The 16,728-nt window shown below is 47.6% G+C and overlaps 2 protein-coding genes across 2 annotated transcripts; both read right to left on the bottom strand.

Moving 5' to 3' along the window:
- Nucleotides 1-2,346: 2,346 nt before the first annotated feature.
- On the bottom strand, nucleotides 2,347-4,113 carry LOC104861182 (sperm-associated antigen 11-like). Its single transcript, XM_010622527.2, has 2 exons — nucleotides 4,015-4,113; nucleotides 2,347-2,680 (listed from the first exon to the last, which is right to left on the bottom strand). The coding sequence occupies exons 1-2, from the start codon at nucleotides 4,067-4,069 to the stop codon at nucleotides 2,487-2,489; spliced, it is 249 nt and encodes an 82-aa protein (XP_010620829.1). The 5' UTR covers nucleotides 4,070-4,113; the 3' UTR covers nucleotides 2,347-2,486.
- A 9,913-nt stretch (nucleotides 4,114-14,026) lies between these two features.
- On the bottom strand, nucleotides 14,027-16,385 carry LOC104861188 (sperm-associated antigen 11B). The gene is made up of 3 exons (XM_010622538.1): nucleotides 16,316-16,385; nucleotides 15,629-15,775; nucleotides 14,027-14,272 (listed from the first exon to the last, which is right to left on the bottom strand). The coding sequence occupies exons 1-3, from the start codon at nucleotides 16,374-16,376 to the stop codon at nucleotides 14,127-14,129; spliced, it is 354 nt and encodes a 117-aa protein (XP_010620840.1). The 5' UTR covers nucleotides 16,377-16,385; the 3' UTR covers nucleotides 14,027-14,126.
- Nucleotides 16,386-16,728: the final 343 nt, after the last annotated feature.

Raw genomic sequence — 16,728 nt, 5'->3', positions numbered from 1 at the left:
TCCGCCTGACACCCACGTTCTGCAGGCGCGGGAGGCCGCAGCGCGCCCTCTGCTGGTGCTTCGTGGGATTGACGCGCCGCACCTTGGCTTTGAGGAGGGAAAAATAATCAGGACTTTGGGGGTTCACTGCAAAGACTCAGAACCACGGCAGGACCTTTTAGGACCTAGTTTGATCCCTTCGTCTTACATGTGGGGAAACAGATGGCCTGGAGCTCTTTCAGGCCTCTGGGCAGAGGCGCACAACTCATGTAAATGCCTGGCAGATGCACCGTTTACAGAAGGAAGTCAGGGCTCAGGTCCGGCTGTGGAGGCCCCGCGGGCCCCTCGACCCCGCTCACTTCCTCCCTCACCTTCGGTTCACTGCCTGGCCATCCTGGAAAGCCTCCGCGGGTACACACGGGCCTGTGGTGTGGCACGCACTCGGCAGCCATACTTTTCTACCTGTGACCCAGGTACACAAATACTTCTTTCAGAGAATTTTACAGTACAGCAAGAGAACATCTTCTCCAATGTAGGCCCAGTTTTACCTTAAAATGCCCACCGTGCAGTGTGAATGCAGTGTAGGGTCTGGTGCCTTCCTGCAGCCCGCCCTGCAAAAACTTTAAAAGTTAGGGGTTTTGCTTTTGGAGAGAAACAACTTCTCCAAACTTCCTCCTGCAGAGCACAGAGCAACACCCCAGCTCTCTTCAGCCCCAAGGAAGTGACAGAAGGCACAGACCTGGGTCCTGGAGGCCAGGATACAGTTGAGGGTGGCAGGGGTGGTAACCCAGTGTGAAGATCTCCCTCTGTTCCTTCCTTTCTTAGAAAAGACCCTTGCCATCCTCAAGGACATGGTCCTTTGAGGCAAATAGGCCTTATGTCTTTGGAGCTGGCTTTGAATAAGACCTTTCTCCTTTTAGCCCACATATGTGGCCTCTCTTTGATTTGGTCAGTGGAGCAGAAGAGCTGGAGTGGCCGGTACCTCCCGGGGCTGGGCTGGACCTGGGCTCCGCACTTCCTTTCCGGGCTCTCTCAATGGGGCGGGCCTGTACTCACTGCTCCCTGGAGATCCCCAGGACTGCAGGGGCTGAGTCTACCCAGGCTGTGACCTGAGAGCTGTCCCAGCCCCTCATTTAATTGGTGGGATGGGAGGCCCGGGCAGGGGCTGCGGCTGTGGCTCATCCTCTGGGGTGATGTGGAGCCCAGCCTCGGCCTGCTGTGTCGGGGCACTGGGCACCCTTCCTGTCACAGCTCAGAACGCATCTGTTGGGCTTGGGCTGAGCTCCTGGCCGAGAGCTCTCTGACTGGCTGGGAAACACAGCCTAACACCAGAGCCAGTAGGCTGGGGCACTAGGCAGGGAACAGATGGCATGCACGAGAGAGAGAGAGAGAGAGAGAGAGAGAGAGAGAGAGGGAGAGAGAGAGAATATGAATGGTGGTACAACTGTGCCCCAGGAGCCTCCACGCTAAGCAGGCCCAGGCCTCCGTCTCACCGCACTCAGAGCGCAGGTCCAGGAGTGGGACTGGGAGAGGCTGGGCAGAGGTTGAAGGTCTTATAGAAATCACTGCAGCTGGAGGAGGCATCCAGACAGGAACCCAGAGTTAGGGTTTCTCAGGTGACCTTTGCAGTAGGTTCAGCTGACTCACACACCAACGACTCAGGCGGTGAACAGAAATGTGGACATGGGACGTCTCATGAAGCTGTTTCTCTGTCTAGAGAAATCTTGGCACATGTTCTTGTGTGTGCTAGCATGTTTATTGTAATTATTTTTGTAGCCCTTGACAGTAGTTAACATTTACTGCTCTTGGGATGACTGGCTGAGAGGCGAGGTGTGGCCAACAAATCTGAGCAGGAACCAGCAGAAAACAAACAGCGAATACCAGGCAAGGACCCCAGAGCCTCCTCAGAAAGGGCCCTTCCTTGATCTACCTCTTCAGAAATGTGGGCTTTAGAGGAAATGTAAAAGGAGACTTGATCAATTAGCAAACCAAGAATCTCCTGTTTGAACTGGTGACTTGGGAGCCTTAGTGATATTCATTTTCCTTCCATCCCCAACATGATGTGCTTTTGCCCAATTTCATATGCATAAGATTGTTGCATCGGTTGATTTAGATCATAAAAGTAAATGTTTGATGACAGTAGTGCTGGGTTTGGTAAGGAAGGTGCCACTGGCTGGATCGTGGCCAATAGACAACCGTGTTTCTGTCCCTCCAGAGACAAGACTTGGAGCTTGGCTTCCATTCTACCCCCACTTCTGGATGAGAGGTAAGAGCTATTACCCGGAACAAGAAAAGAGGAAATAAAGACACAAGGTGGAAAATCACAAAACCTGAAACTCATTTTTTTAAAAAAAGGCAAAGAAAGGAAGTTCTTAAGAAAAGTCTTTCATCAGGCTTCTTCGTTGGTGCTGGATTTATTGAACACGTTTACTGAGCACCTACTACCAGCCACAATTCTTTCGAATTTGGGGAAACTTCAAGATGCCTGCCATCCTGCAGCCCACAGTTTAGATCCCAGAGTTGCCTTCCCCTGATGGTCTCTCTCCTTTCTCTTTTTCTTCCTTTATGTTGGGTATGCAGCACTTATTCCAGGGATCAGAGCAAGTGTCGCTTCTTTTCTCACCAGCATGGCAGAAAAAAAGCCTGCATTTCCCACTTTGCATGAGGCAAATTGTGTTTCTAATTCCCGGTGGAATATCCCCTGTGGACACAACAGAGCGGGATGCACAGTGAGTTCACGCTGTTCAGAAAGTAAAGGACGACCCCAGAGCAGCGCCAGTGGTTTGCCATATTCTTATAAAACTCTCCGTCTTTGAGCAACTGCCAACTACCTAGCTTTGGTTTCTCAGCCTTGAGGTAGGAGCAACAGTTCATGCTCACAGTGTTGCCAGGAGGGTGGCATAGCATGCTGTGTGATGACCACCTGGCTCACCACAGGCCCCTTGAAAAGGTTATTCCACTCCACCAGGCTTGTCCAGCCTGGAGATAGATCAGTGCTTGTATTTCTGCAATAAAATAAGGAAATAAAGCCACGACTTTGGGGTTTGTAAATACAAGCATCTCAAACTCTCCTAAGGGAGGCACTTTGGGAAGGAAATGGTTCTAAGAAAGACCTTTCTGATGTCTGCAAACGCTGTTTATCATCATTATTAGAAACAATACTTTGGGGGGGGGGCTCATGTCTGTAATCCTAGCACTCTAGAAGGCTGTGGCAGGAGTCCAGCCTTGGCAACTTAGTGACTCAATAAGACTTTGTCTCAAAATCAGAAAAACAGAATGGCTGGGAATACAGCTCAGTGTGCAGACCCTGATCCACTCTCCAGTGCCACAAACAGCAGCATAGCATTGAGCTTGCTTGATTATAAAAATAATCCAGTACGATAACCGTTCCATAGCCACACAGCGAAGGCTCTGCGGTCCCATCACTGCTGCCCTGTCCTACCTGGGAGGGGGCAGCAGAGGAGACCTGGATTCCACCTCTGGTAAAAGCGAAGGAGCCAACAGCTGCCGGAGCCGGGATCTGGATTCTAGTTCTATTCCCATCGCTCATCGTCCCTCCTCGGACAGTCCACTTCCAAGGCCACTGCTCTGCTTTCTCGTCAGCTGTCTAGGAGAGCTGGAGGATCACGACTGCAGAGGGAAGATCTGTGGCCCTCGCTCTTCGCTGCACGGCCGCAGGTTAGCACTCTCGCTGCCCCTTGGTTCTCTCTGAGGACCCTGGGGCCGCAGCGCTCTCTGCTTCCCTTCCAGCCTGACACTGCGATGATCACTGTTTCCTCAGAATCCCCTGAGACTGCGGGAGCGCTGCCTGTCTGTGTCAGGGTAAAGAGGTTATTCTGGCTCATGTTACAACCCTTATTTGGCTTTAAATTTTTTTTCCTAAGAGAGATCAAAGGGGTCCATGGCTGAGCCCCGGAGGGGACCACCTGCAGCCATTACCGATACCCAGATGCCCCCGAACTGCCACGCATCGGCCACACACACAGGGCTCTCCGTCACCCCTTCCTTCACCAGCGCTGTCCGGGAGACATTTACCTGCATTCCTCTGGACCAAACAGGAGCAAACCACAAAAAGAAAGATGCGTCTCATGTTTTACAGTTCCCTTGGACCTCTCCGCCCTTCCGTGCAGGAAAGAAACTGAGAGACGTGAGCTGGAGTGGGTGGAAAAGGAGAAAATGTGGCCTTTATAGGTTTTTGAGAGCACGAATCAGGGAAGAGCTCATTTATCTGCTCTACTGAGTAAGGCTGTGGGCAGAAAGTGCTGGGCAGTATTCCCTTTCTGCCTAAAAATAGACGGGCTAGGGGAAAGGGAATAAGGGAAAAGAAAAAAATATGAGAAAATGAAAAAATGGAAATAAAGTGTTTGTAAGTGGGGAGGGGGAGAAGGGAGGGCAGGGACAAGGGGAAAAAATAAGAACCAAGACCTGCCATGTAAAGGTGCAAGGTCCCAGTGATGAATGTAACTGTACTGTCTACCTAGAATGTACCGATAAACGCAATTTTAAAAAATAAAAATAGACTGGCTTTTTGGAGTTCCCTGGGAACAGGGGCAGACCAACAATTTGATACGTGGGACGTGGACAGGTGAGAGACCCAACACTGAAGGGCGGTTGAATACTGTCCAGCACGAGGGCAGGAGATGGAGGCAGAGGTGTGCAGAGAGGAGCTCACTCCCTGCTTCAGGGTCCTGGCCCAGGGATGGTGTCCACTGTGGGAGAATTCACTGAGGGGCTGCGGCCCAGGACAGCACTTGGGAACGTCTGCAACAGAAACGAAGGCCCGGTGTTTCTTGTTGCATTGTTCCCTACGGTCAACAGAGCACGCCCCACGTAGCACATTGTGGCAGAAAGGAAAAAAATGCATCGCCACAACAGTGCACAAAGAAAAGCACAAGGACAGCCACAGGCGCCCTCACAAACACACTGGGTGAAGAGGGTCCGACGCTGGGTGCCAGGTTACTCTACACATTCATAAGACTGACCTAGTTATTTTAAACCAGAGGAAGAGGACAGATTCTCCTCTCGCTGGGGAGGGTCTGTCCAGGGGCTGTGCCCTCCTGTGCCTGCTGGGCCCCACTGTGGCCCGGGTTAGGTTCCCCAGCAGGTGCTATACCGAGGCAGCCGCGGGTACAGCTGCTCATTTCCCCGCTACGTGACTTCAGTCTGAGGATCATTTGGGTTTGTTTCTCTTAAAATCCTCTCAATAAAGGTGACATTGGAAGGCAGCCATTACATCCCAATCTCCAAACCTCTGTGACCACTGAGAAGAGTTTCTTATTAACTCTTCCGGGGGTTCCTACGCCTATACAGCCATGTTTGAATCTCTTTTTACCTAAACATCAGCAGGCTTTATGCATCATCCCAAACTTGCCTTTTCTGTTTAGTGTATATCTCTGAGAGCTTTGTAAGTATGCGAATGGAGAGCCTTCCTTTTCTCTATATCAGCACTGTGCTATTTCCTGTAGGCTGACTTCTACCTTGTTTAACCAACCTGAAACAAACATGTTTGACCTAGACTCTTGTGTAGACAGTGTGTTCTGAAAAAGAGACACGAGCCTGGCCCCAGGCCCACTGCAGAGGCTCTGAGAATGAATGAAGTATCTGTTACAAGAATTCTTGTCTAAATGAGAACCAAGACCTGGCATGTAAAGGTACAAGATCCCACTAATGAATGTAACTGTACTGTCTACCTAGAATGTACCAATAAATTCAATTAAAAAAATAATTCTTGTCTAACAAAACTATTAGCAAACATTTCCAAAGAGGAGTCATTCTTATAGAAGACATCTTTGTACATTGGACAATAAAATGCATGTTTTACACTTTTATATTCATTCTTTCTATTTAAAGTCAACTTATTTGGAAAACTGTCTCTGTGTCCTTTTATTGTTGTTAATGTGGTGGCTTTGGTGCTGGGGATGGAACCCAGGGCCTTGCACACACTGTACAAGTGCTTGACTGTGGGGCTCACTCTCAGTTCTAGAAAAGGATTAAGGTAGAGCTTGATTGTACCCTTTCCTACAACATAGCCACTAGTAAATTAATTATGAAATTATGCTTTTGGAATTTTCTGTGTAGTCTGGAAAACTTAAAGAGCTATTTTGGAAAATCAGCTCATTTAGGGGGAAGTCAGTTAATAGTGTTAAAGAATGGCTGCTATCAAGAAATCAACCAATAACAAATGCTGGCGGGGTTGTGGGGAGAAATGAACCCTTCTCCACTGTTGGTGGGAGTGCAGACTGGTGCAACCACTGTGGAAATCAATATGGAGATACCTCAAACAATTGGGATTGAAAGTTCCATTTGACCCAGCTATTCCTCTCCTGGGTAACTTCCCAAAAGAATTAAGAGTCAGACCACAGCAATATATGCTCACCCATGTTTATAGTGGCGCAGTTTGTAATAGCTAAAATGTGGAAGCAGCCCAAATGCACATCAGCTGGAGACTGGATAAAGAAAATGCGCTTTTTTAATAAAACGGAATGCTACTCAGCCTTAAAGAATGAGAAACTAGAAACATTTATAGCTTAGTGGATGCACATGGAAGCCATACTCTTAAGTGAAATTAATAGGACACATATAATAGTTTCTCTGGTGTGAAAAACTAAAAGTGCAAATAAGGATCAAAATGTATAATTGATATTGTATAATAGGAAGAAAAGGGTCTAAAGTAGGGGAAGCAGGAGGGGCAGGTAAGAAGGGAAAAGAAAAAATATGTGAAAAGGAAGAACAGGGAAACAATGTCATTGTAAACAGGGAAGGGTGGAGGGGTGATGGGAGGACAGGGGAATGGGGAAAAACAAGAACAAAGATAAGTCATGTAAAGCAACAAGATCCCAATGATGAATGTAACTATTGTATACTTTAAATGTACCAGTAAACTTAGTAAAAAAAAAAAATAGTGTTAGGTTTTCCATCCACCTTCTCCTTAGTCTTAAATCTGTTTCCAAATCACAGTCTCAGAAAGCAACTCCCAAGGGAGAATCTCACAAACAGTCCTGGAGAATAAGGTGCACCAACCCAAAGGTGACGGACCAGAAAATCGAGCTCCTTGACCAGTTTCCTCAATATCTGCTCAGAGGTTCACAACTCGCGTAATTGCAGGGCTGAAAGAGCTGTTTCTCAGTGTCCCCAACACAAGATAATTACAGTGTGATGTGCGTTACGCTCCCGAGTGGAAGAGGACGACGTAAGGAGGAGAGCAGAGGCACAGCGGGGTTTGCAGACAGCATAGGTGTCACTTAATTAGATAAACAGGTATGATGTACACAGGATGTCTATAATATCTAAATCTATATCTATGTATGTGTGAAAAATGTGGTATAAGTATAATTGGTACCCCAATTTTAAATGGGGTAAATTTGAGCCATTTGTAGGAAAACGCATGCACCTTTAACCATAAATTTAAGTAAAATAAATTGCACACAGAAGCTTCAATATCACACTGTTTTTCATATACAAGTAACAAATTATAAAAGAGCAAAATGAAAGATAGGGCCAGTGATTTAGTTCAGTGGTTCCTCTGCCTGCCTTGCAAGCACAAGGACCCAAGTTCGATCCTGATACCAAACAAACAAATAAACAAAAACAACGAATCAACAAAATAAAAGATAGATAAGAGGAAGTAGGGAGATGGCTTTTTCTCAAGGGCAAAGGAGATCAAGAGAAGGAGGGAGGGGGAGGGTGGGGGAAGGGATGAAGAAAGGAATTAAGATGTTCTGGCCATGTACTGACTCGAGGAAGGTAAGCATTATGTGATGGAAACATATACTAATGCAGAAAACAATCTGAAAAAAATCCAAAAAATTTGAAATGGCCAAAGAAGCTCATGAAACTGTTGTTAGCACCATTAGTCATCAGAAGGATGCAAATAAAAGGGAGTACTACTCAGCCATAAAGAATGAGAAGCTAGAGACATTTATAGCTAAATGGATGCACACCGAGGCCGTACTCGTAAGTGAAATAGATAGGACCCACATGTGTAAATATGGAATAGTTTCTCTCATGTGAGAAACTGAAAGTATTAATAGGATCAAAACGTATAATTGATATTGTGTAATAGGAAGAAAAGGTCCAAAGGGGAAGGGAAAGTGCGAGGGGTAGGGGTGAGGAAAGAAGGGAATGGAATAAATATGAGCAAAGGGGAAAAAACCGTAAGAGATATCACTTTATAGTCGCCTGTATAGCTATAAAAAATTAAAAATCCTGGAAATAGCATTGTAGACGAGGATATAGAAATTGGACTGTTTAAATATTGCCGATGAGACTGTAAAACAGTGCAGCAGTGGTGTGAGAGGGCATTTTTGGTTCCTGAAAAGGCCAAAAATAGAGTTATAAGTAGTTGTCTCCTTGGTTTGCACAGAAGAGCAGTGGAAACGATGCACGTGCGTGTGTAATAGCACTTTTTCCTCAGCCAGAGTGGAAACATGCAAGTTTGACTGATGACCCAGTAAGCAGACTGTAGTATAATTCACAACATGGAATACTATTCACCCGTGGAAAGGAATGAGCACCTGATTCATGCTTCAACACGGATTAACCTTGGAAAACCGGGATTAAATGAAAAAAAAACAGGCAAAAACGGCCACATATTGTTTGATTTCACTCATGTGAAATATGCAAAGCTGGTAAGTGGTACCGGAAGTCAGAGGAGCCAAAGGCTGCGGGACTCCCGGGCACAACCTGAGCAAGCACGAGGAGGGAGTGATGTTGAGATGTAATTGTGGCCACCGTTTATTAGTTTTAAAAATCACAGGAATTGGCCAGTTAACAGGGCTTCATCTTTTCAGATGAAATCAGTGAAATGATATCACAAAACTTTTGGTGTAAGAAGAAGAAATTAGCTTCAAATGGAGGTTCTAGAAAAGGACAAGAACAGTACAGCTTCCCCCTGCACTGGATCCTGAAAGCTCAAAAGGACCAGACCAGTGCCTCAGCAATCCACCCGCCAAAGCCCTGAGCCCCACAGAGACCCGTCCATCAGCTGGTTCCCAGCTCTCCTGCAAGGTGGCTGTCCTTCAGCTTGCTTGGGAAGCTTTGGTCTCTCGGGAAAGAGACTCACGAGCCCAGTCGCTTTTCACTGGGAAGCGCTGCCTTTATTTTGCTCTTATTAATAAGGGGATTCCCTCCACACAGCTGGTTCCTTTCCCATAACCCAAGACATGACGGTGAGCCAGACTGGAGCAGGCCGGGCTGCAGGGCTGCAGTGACCACTGGCTGCGTGGACAAGGAGGAAAGGCGAGGTGTGGCCACCGGGAAGCCAGGTAGAGAGAGGCAGACTGAACCCGCCCTCCCCACTCAGCCCCACAGGCCTGGGAATGAGAAAAAATAGACTTCCCAACCACCAGGGAACTGAGGGGTGGATGAGGCAGAGGGATCAAAGCCGTGGGACGCCTCGGAGGGCACAGGGGGAGGCAGGACACTGGGGCAAGGTGGGTGGTGCAGGGGCAGAAGGCAAGGCGGTCAGCCGCGTCAGCGGGCTCTGTCCCCCGGGGGAATTGCCGCTCTCAGGATCTTCCCACCAGGCACAGCTCGTGTCCATAAAGCCCGTCACAGCTGGCTGAGTGCATTCTCCAGGTGTTGGCAAGGAGAACAAAGGTGCTGGGACTAATGGGCTTCCCTGCTGCAGACCTGACCTTGAGTCCACGGTGTTCACTCTGCATCTCCAAAAAGAAATGCAAAAATTACCCATGAGGATAAGATGTCCGTTTTACTTGTGTTTTATGAGTCTGAGCTAGTCTTCAAACTCTTCTTGGGATAGCACGTTTTAATGTCGTAGTTTTCTTGTATTAGCCCATGTGTGTAGTGCGTGGTGCTTACATCCATCTTGGGGAGTGGGTGTATGCACAGAGCACGGCTTGTTCCTTTTTTTGTTTTTTGTACCAGTTATCGAACTCAGGACCTTGTGCTTGTGAGGCAGGAGGCAAAACCACTGAGACAAATCCTTGTCCCACGTGTTCCTTTTTTTAGTCCCTTCCCCTCCCTCCCTCTTCCTCTGCATCCCCTTTCCCCATTTTCATTCTGGTTGTCATATTACCCTAGTGCCAAGGAAGTTCTTCCTTAGGTAAAATATACAACTGTTTTTGATGTGCCTTAAGTCTACTACAGAATAGCTGTGTGATCAAAGAATGACTTTATGTATATGTGTGTCTTTAGCCTTAAGGACATTCTTTTGTTCTTTAAACCCCATTTAAAGTTTAAGTGTAATGCACTAACTTGTATTTTAAAGATCAAATAATTAAAAATCAATAATTTCAACACTGGAGTCTTTATGGCTTTTGGAAACATTTCGACAATTAATTTTACATCAAATATAGGAGCATTTGCATTATTTAATTTCCAGGACAGAAAATGATCTCGTAATTTTTGCCTGATGCACTTCTAAGGGTTTTCAGTTGCATTTGTATATATTGTACCTGTGATGTATAATATGTTTGTTTGTTGGTTTGTTTGTGTTTTGGGTGCCGGGTATAATATGTTTGTAAGTAGAGACCCCAGAGTTCACAAAGTGATTTCTCTATTTTGAACATGCAGATTTTTTTTCAAAAAGTTTTTCAAAACGTTTGGCCTTCTGTGGATCCTTTCTAAGGAGCAGAGGAGCTGAGATGGTGAGAATGAGCCAACGCTGTCTTGCACGCACGCTGGCGGGTCGGCTCACAAAAGGGTCACACAGACTGCTGTGCTTCTGACTCTGTGAGAAGCTGGGTGCTGGGTGCCTCCACCTGTCCCTGGAAGCAGTCTTGGGAGGATGCCTGTGTATGAGCTCTGCTGGTAACGCTTTTACCAGAGGGACGCAGGGAAAGGCAGCGCTGCAGCACTGTGAGCCTTGGGATCCTGAGCCTGGTCCTGATGCCCTGAATTGTAAAATGGGCAAAGCACGGACAAAAGATGTACGCAAAGGTTGTCAACATCACTGTCATCAGGGAAACCTGAACCAAAACCTCAGGAGGCCCCCGCTAGGACGCTACTGCCAACCAGAGTGTGGGGAAAGGAGCCCTTGCAAGCTATCAGAGGATAGGCAAAGTCATCGTATTCCTACGGGTCCCTCAAAAAGCTAGAAATAAAACTACAATATGGTGCAGAAGTCCCTCTTCCGGGTTCATTCCCAAGGACACCAAGCCAGTGATGTGTGGGCGTCTTCACTCCCACCTTTGCGGCTGCACTGCTTACAGTTGCTAGGATATGCAAACGTCAAGTCTGTTGACAGAAGAATAAATAAATATTGGTATTTACATGCACAGAATCCACCAGAAGATGTATATACCAGAAAAGAAAAGAGCGCATGCATATTTTAGTACTAAATTCATCCAGACACCATGGAGTAAATACGAGTTATCTTTGGCCTCTACAATTGTAAGAGCTTCTCTGAGCGGTGGCCGTGAGCTTCCTTCTGGACATCCGTTAGTACTGAGAATGCTGGGGTGCATGCACCTGTGAGTGTGTGTGTGTGTGTGTGTGTGTGTGTGCACGTGTGCGTTCCAGGTTTGCACTTGAACCCAGCTGATCCCTCCCTGTCTGCTACAGAGGACTGGCTGTTGATCTGCTGCAGGTTGAGGTCTCGGCTTGTATCACTTTTTCACCCCTCTTACAGAGAAAGCCATGGCTCTCCAAGTTACAAAGAACAAAAAACTTAATGCTAAAAATATGGTCACAGTCAGAACACAAGGCACCAATTGTGAGCCTGTGGCCACTGCTGCCCAATCCAGGGCCTGGCTCAGGACAAGAACAGGTCCCAGATGTACTGCTAATGGTCCGTGAACAGCACTAGGCACGGTGCCCCTGAAAAAGAACAAAAAGTTTGGCTACTATGAAAGTTATTGCAAAAACTACAGGGCCGTATGGGAAATTCACCTATGTGTGCACCTGAGCCTAAACCCTGGCCTGAGCCAGATCCTGAGCTGTTAAACAAGAAAAATTAGCCCTGAGCTTGTTTTACTAAATTTAGGCTTCCCCGTTTATGCTCTGTTGCTTCTTTTCTCTCGATTACTGATCTATAAAACAGCATTGGGATAAATAGCAATTATAGGAAATCAAGTTGTCTCCAGTGTTCCCATTTGTTATCTCTTAGGAGAGCAAGGTTTGAAAACAACCGAAGTGTCCATCACCACTTCAATAAATAAACAGTAATGGGATAGTATTCAGCCACCAAGGGAGGAAGCCCTGCCCTTACGGTGACATGGATGAAACTGGGGGGCTGTCTTGTAGTCCTGGAACTGAACCCTGAAGAAAGTAACACTTAATTGGAGGATGATGCCTAGGACTTACTTTTAACCATGTGTGACGTTAAGCAGGTTTATCAACTAGCTCCTGGAGTAATATCAGGGACAGAGAGGTTGTTCACCAGATATGTGTTTGATTAACAAATGGAAGACAACAGTCATGAGATTTAAGGGTACCGGGGTAGAGGTAGATGCACTTTTGACAAGAAAGGTGGTGGATTTTCTCCTGTCAGCCATCGTGACTTTATTCTTTCTTTTAACACTTTTTATGCAGACACATTCCCTCACTGTATTCTTGTGCTCAATTATTTTTATTCTCATCCTCCAGGTAAGCCAAAAAACTACCTCGAGTAAATTATTGTTCACACCACTCGAGGGACGTTAGCATTCTAAGGCTGAACACCCAAAGGCTATAGGGACAATATAAGCCCAGACACTTAATGGGATGTCGTGGCTAAGGAAAGACGGAAAGGCCCATGAGACATTCCCCACTGACCCAGCATCCTGTCCGGTTTTCCCAGGTACCACTTGCTCTGCGACTGCCTTCCATTCTGAAAGCGATCTCCATCTCCTTCCTTACAGTAGTTCTCCTTCCAGTGATTCGCTTCCACCCTCTCTCCTCCCTCCCGCTCCTCTTCCATATTTCCCTATCTTCTGTACCTCATCTGGACATCAGCATTCCCTTTGCCCCACAGAAAGCCTAATCTGCATTATAGATTCCTTTTCCTGTAGAAAGCTGTCTCTCATTACAGATTGGTTAACAGCTACTAGCAAATAACGTCTCGATTTTCCACCTTCCTCTCTCTTCCGGGACTCACATGCGTTCATCCAACCCCTCACAGGGCAGTTTTGAGCATCTCCAACTTGAGCACACCCACGGGCCATCCGCCTCTCTCTGCTCGCCCCCGACCTGGGCTGGTGGCCATGGTTACCGCATCTGTCTTCTGTCCCCTTGCCCTCCCTTCTTCTCTGTCACAGATCGGTGAACTCTTTCTGTTCAGAGCCCCTGGTGGCTGTCTTCCTTGCCCCTGTCACCTCTCCTTTAGTCAGGATGGATGTCCTTGGACTTCGATATGGCAACCACATCTTATTTCATCTTTCTGCCTCTGATTTCATACAATCCCAGTCTATGCCTAATTCCACAGTTAGAATGAACATTCAAAGCCTGAAATTTTTATTTTGCTACTGTCTGGAGCACTTGCTAACCTCCCAGCCACCACTCTAAGTTCCTCAGTGTAATCTCTGTTTGCCTTCACACTTCACACCACTTCTTACCCAGGCTCATTTGCTGCTATAAATCAACCTCTCTCCTCTGAAGCTGGATTTTCCCCACCTACTTAGCAAGCCACACTTTTGTGTCTCCGCATCTTTCTAAAAACTGAAACTTCTGATTAGAAATCTTTACCCACTCTTCCACTTTAACAAATTCTTAATCACCCTCTAAAGCCCTTGCCATTTTCTAGGAATGGTTTGTTAATTCTGTGGTATCTGTCTGCTGCATAATTGCTAGAATGTGCCCACGTTATAGCATACATAGCATTTCACTATTTTGATATGGTTAGATATTTCTCTCCCTATGTATCTTATTCATGTTTCCAAGTTACATTTTCCAGTGCTTTAAATGAAAGAAGTTATCAAAAACAGTTGTTCAGTAAGAGAAGACCTCATCCCAAGGCTTTTGTATGAAAGTTTATTACATCCATATCTGCCAGAACAAAACTGGAATTTTGAAAATGCTGCATATATTGAGCAAAGTCACTTTCTGTAAGTTCATGTGTAGCCAGCCTTTGGTATTTATTTTACCACCATGGAATGTTTTGATTGCCTGGCAAAGGTGGCATTGCCTCAACCCCTCCCTCTCAGTCACTTCTCCAAACTTTCTGTCCTGTACTGAGTGTGAGGTCGAGGAGAGTGAGGAGAGCTTTGGCTTCAAGGTTGGCAACATGCCCTGTGCATACAGCAGGGGTCTTTCTTTTTAGAGCAGTAGCCTACTTGTATTTCCATAAAGTTACAAAATTCTTGACAGTGTTCTTCGCTTCGTTGGCAGCTGACAATTTTGAAATCTGGCTCAGGTTCTGTATAAAGAAAGACCCCACATCAGCCTCCTTAGACTATGTCAAGAATCAAACAGCAGGCATCTCAGACCTAAAGGACATGGTGGGGAAAGAACAAACAATTTAAACAGCAAAAGAAAATACTGGCAAATAGGAAATTGGGAGGTGGATCTGTGGTAAACGGGAAGGGGCTCCAGAGGTAGGGAGGGGAGAGGGGAGGTGAAGGGGAAGAGGCAGAATTAAGATGCTCATGTTCTTGGACCTGCTCCCTACAATAAATATAACAAATGTGTACTGCAGAGCTGTACCAGTAAGAAAGAAGGACATGGTGGCAGTGGCTGGAAACACACAGTGGCTTTCTATGCTTCATGGTTTCAGTTTTAAACTATAAAAGCAGCTCCAGGAATATAGCTCTGGTCTCTCTAAATCTCCTCAACTCCATCACTAACCAAGTGGAGGAATAATCCTCTCATGGTGCCATTAGATGAAACAGCACGGGACAATACATGCTTATTACGGCGGAGCCCATTTATATTTGTAGGGAAATAATTGCATTTCCTTCTCCTTTTTCCTTGGGAAGTGAACCTGTAGTTTGTCCTTTATAACTGGAGGTCCATACCAGAGGGATGGAGGCTAGGCTGGGCTAAAACAAGAATTAAAGGTAGTGAGAGTCAGAGTTGAATTTTACCCTCTTATCATCTTTGCCCACTGAGATTCTGATCTACTTTCCTTGTTTCAGGGTAAGCAATGAGTTTGGGATTAAGGAGGCATCTCTGAAGCTACTGTCTTTGCCAGGCTTTGTGATCAGAAGCTGTCTCTGGGCAGGAGGTTGGGGACAGACCAGGAGCCTGGGCTTGTCCAGTGGAGTCCCCTGGGTCTTGCCTGGTCCTTTGACATTCTCCGTGCCTTCTCATGTGAGTAAACTGGCCACACAGTGTGGCCTCTGACCCATCTCCTGGGAGTGCACCCTGAACATCCTCTGTTACCAGACACTTAGTAGGTACTCAGCAAACTGCCGTGGAGACCTCAAGGCCAAAGGAACAAAGCTCCAAACAGGCAGGAGGAGATTGATCTACCAAAATCCTCTCTGTCTACCGCATCAAAGAGGACAGAAGTAGACTTCAGTAGTTCACCTCTGGGTGCCATGATATCTCCATACCTCACGACGTCCTCGGCGATCCAGCCGAAGCAGAAGCTGAAGGATGCGCACTGCTCACGGCCTTCCTGAACAGGTGGAGCAGATCAAGCCACCCACAGTGCACGTTTCCAAAACCACCATTGCTTATCCCAGCCCATCGGCACAGACGCCCTCCCATCACACTCATCCCACATTTCCACTGCGGACCGTCAAGGCCTGCGCTTGGGCGCTTGACTTACCAGGATACGGGGGAGTGCGCGGCGGTAAGTAGCGTTTCATTTGGTGGTGTAACAGAGACCCGTTTGCTCCTCGTTGGGAAGATGCTTCCTGGGGGATCCTGGGGGGCTCGATGCCTGCATGGCCGAGAGCGTGGGCTCCGGACAGCCCTGTGGAAAAGTTAGTGCACAGCAGGGGAGCTCAGGGCCCTGCATGCAGCGACGCAGGAGGACCAGGCAGCTCTCAGTGGAGAGGAAGGGGTGCGAAGGTGAATTGCGTGGTGTGCACATCTGTGCGTGTGCTGGGGCGTGGAGGGAAGGAAGGAGGGAGAAGGAAAGGAGCGGGGAGGGAAGGGGAGAGAGACGTGGACCTCGCTGCAGCGTGGTAGGGCGCAGACTTTGGGGAGCCCCCTGAGCCATGCTGAGCACCTGCCTTGGTGCTCACGCAGCAGTCGTTGAAATCCCCCAAACTTAAGTTTTTCTGGGAAGGGAGCACGAACACTAAGTAAGAAAACAGAGTCCGCTGACAACCCTCCCTTGGGAACTCAGCGCCAGCAGTGAAAAGCGTCTAAGAACTCGACTGGCTCAGAGACGCTGGACAAAATCCCAACCAAGTATCGGGGCCTCGCTGCTGAACCTGGCCCTCCACACCCACAGCGGAGAGAGCAGGCGTCCGGGCCGGCGTCCGGGCCGGGCCACCCTCAGCTGTACCTGGGAAGAGCAGGGCAGCGAGGAGCAGGCCGGCTGCCAGAGGGGAGGGAGGCGGCCCCATGTCCGCAGGACTGCGCTGTGGCACCGGCCGAGCAGCAGCAGCTCCTTTATAGGCCACGCAGGTGAGTGGGCTGCCAGCGGGAAGGTCTGATTCTAGAAGGAGCCCTGGTTTGGCAGGGTACAGGCAGTTACGTTATTTTCCTGCTGCTCAGAGAACAAACATTTCAGGAACATTTTTCAGGAAGTAAATAATATGCCTGAACGCTTTGGGTGGGTTTGATGAATAAGAAGGAGCACAGCAGAAGGGGGAGAGGTAGAAGGAAGGCACGCGGAAGCAAAAGGAAGGTGTCACTGTCCCAATCACGGTTTCCCCAGTGCTTCCCGGTGTCCCTTGCTGTTTAACAGCACGTGAC

The sequence above is a fragment of the Fukomys damarensis genome, unplaced genomic scaffold (assembly GCF_012274545.1).
Source record: "Fukomys damarensis isolate Sample0158 unplaced genomic scaffold, DMR_v1.0_HiC HiC_scaffold_18, whole genome shotgun sequence".
In the NCBI taxonomy this organism is placed as follows: Eukaryota; Metazoa; Chordata; class Mammalia; order Rodentia; family Bathyergidae; genus Fukomys; species Fukomys damarensis.
Note: the sequence above shows the minus strand (reverse complement) of the source record. Positions and strands in the feature narration are given on the sequence as shown.

Excerpts from the sequence above, each read along its gene's own strand:
- LOC104861182 (XM_010622527.2), bottom strand. The coding sequence starts at position 4,069 with ATGAGACGCATCTTTCTTTTTGTGGTTTGCTCCTGTTTGGTCCAGAGG. Across the intron at positions 2,681-4,014 it reads TTTGGTCCAGAGGAATGCAG|GGGATATTCCACCGGGAATT; the intron begins GTAAATGTCTCC and ends TTGTGTCCACAG.
- LOC104861188 (XM_010622538.1), bottom strand. The coding sequence starts at position 16,376 with ATGGGGCCGCCTCCCTCCCCTCTGGCAGCCGGCCTGCTCCTCGCTGCC. Across the intron at positions 15,776-16,315 it reads CGCTGCCCTGCTCTTCCCAG|GGCTGTCCGGAGCCCACGCT; the intron begins GTACAGCTGAGG and ends ACTTTTCCACAG. Across the intron at positions 14,273-15,628 it reads GCGCACTCCCCCGTATCCTG|AACCTGAGCCAGATTTCAAA; the intron begins GTAAGTCAAGCG and ends TTCTTTATACAG.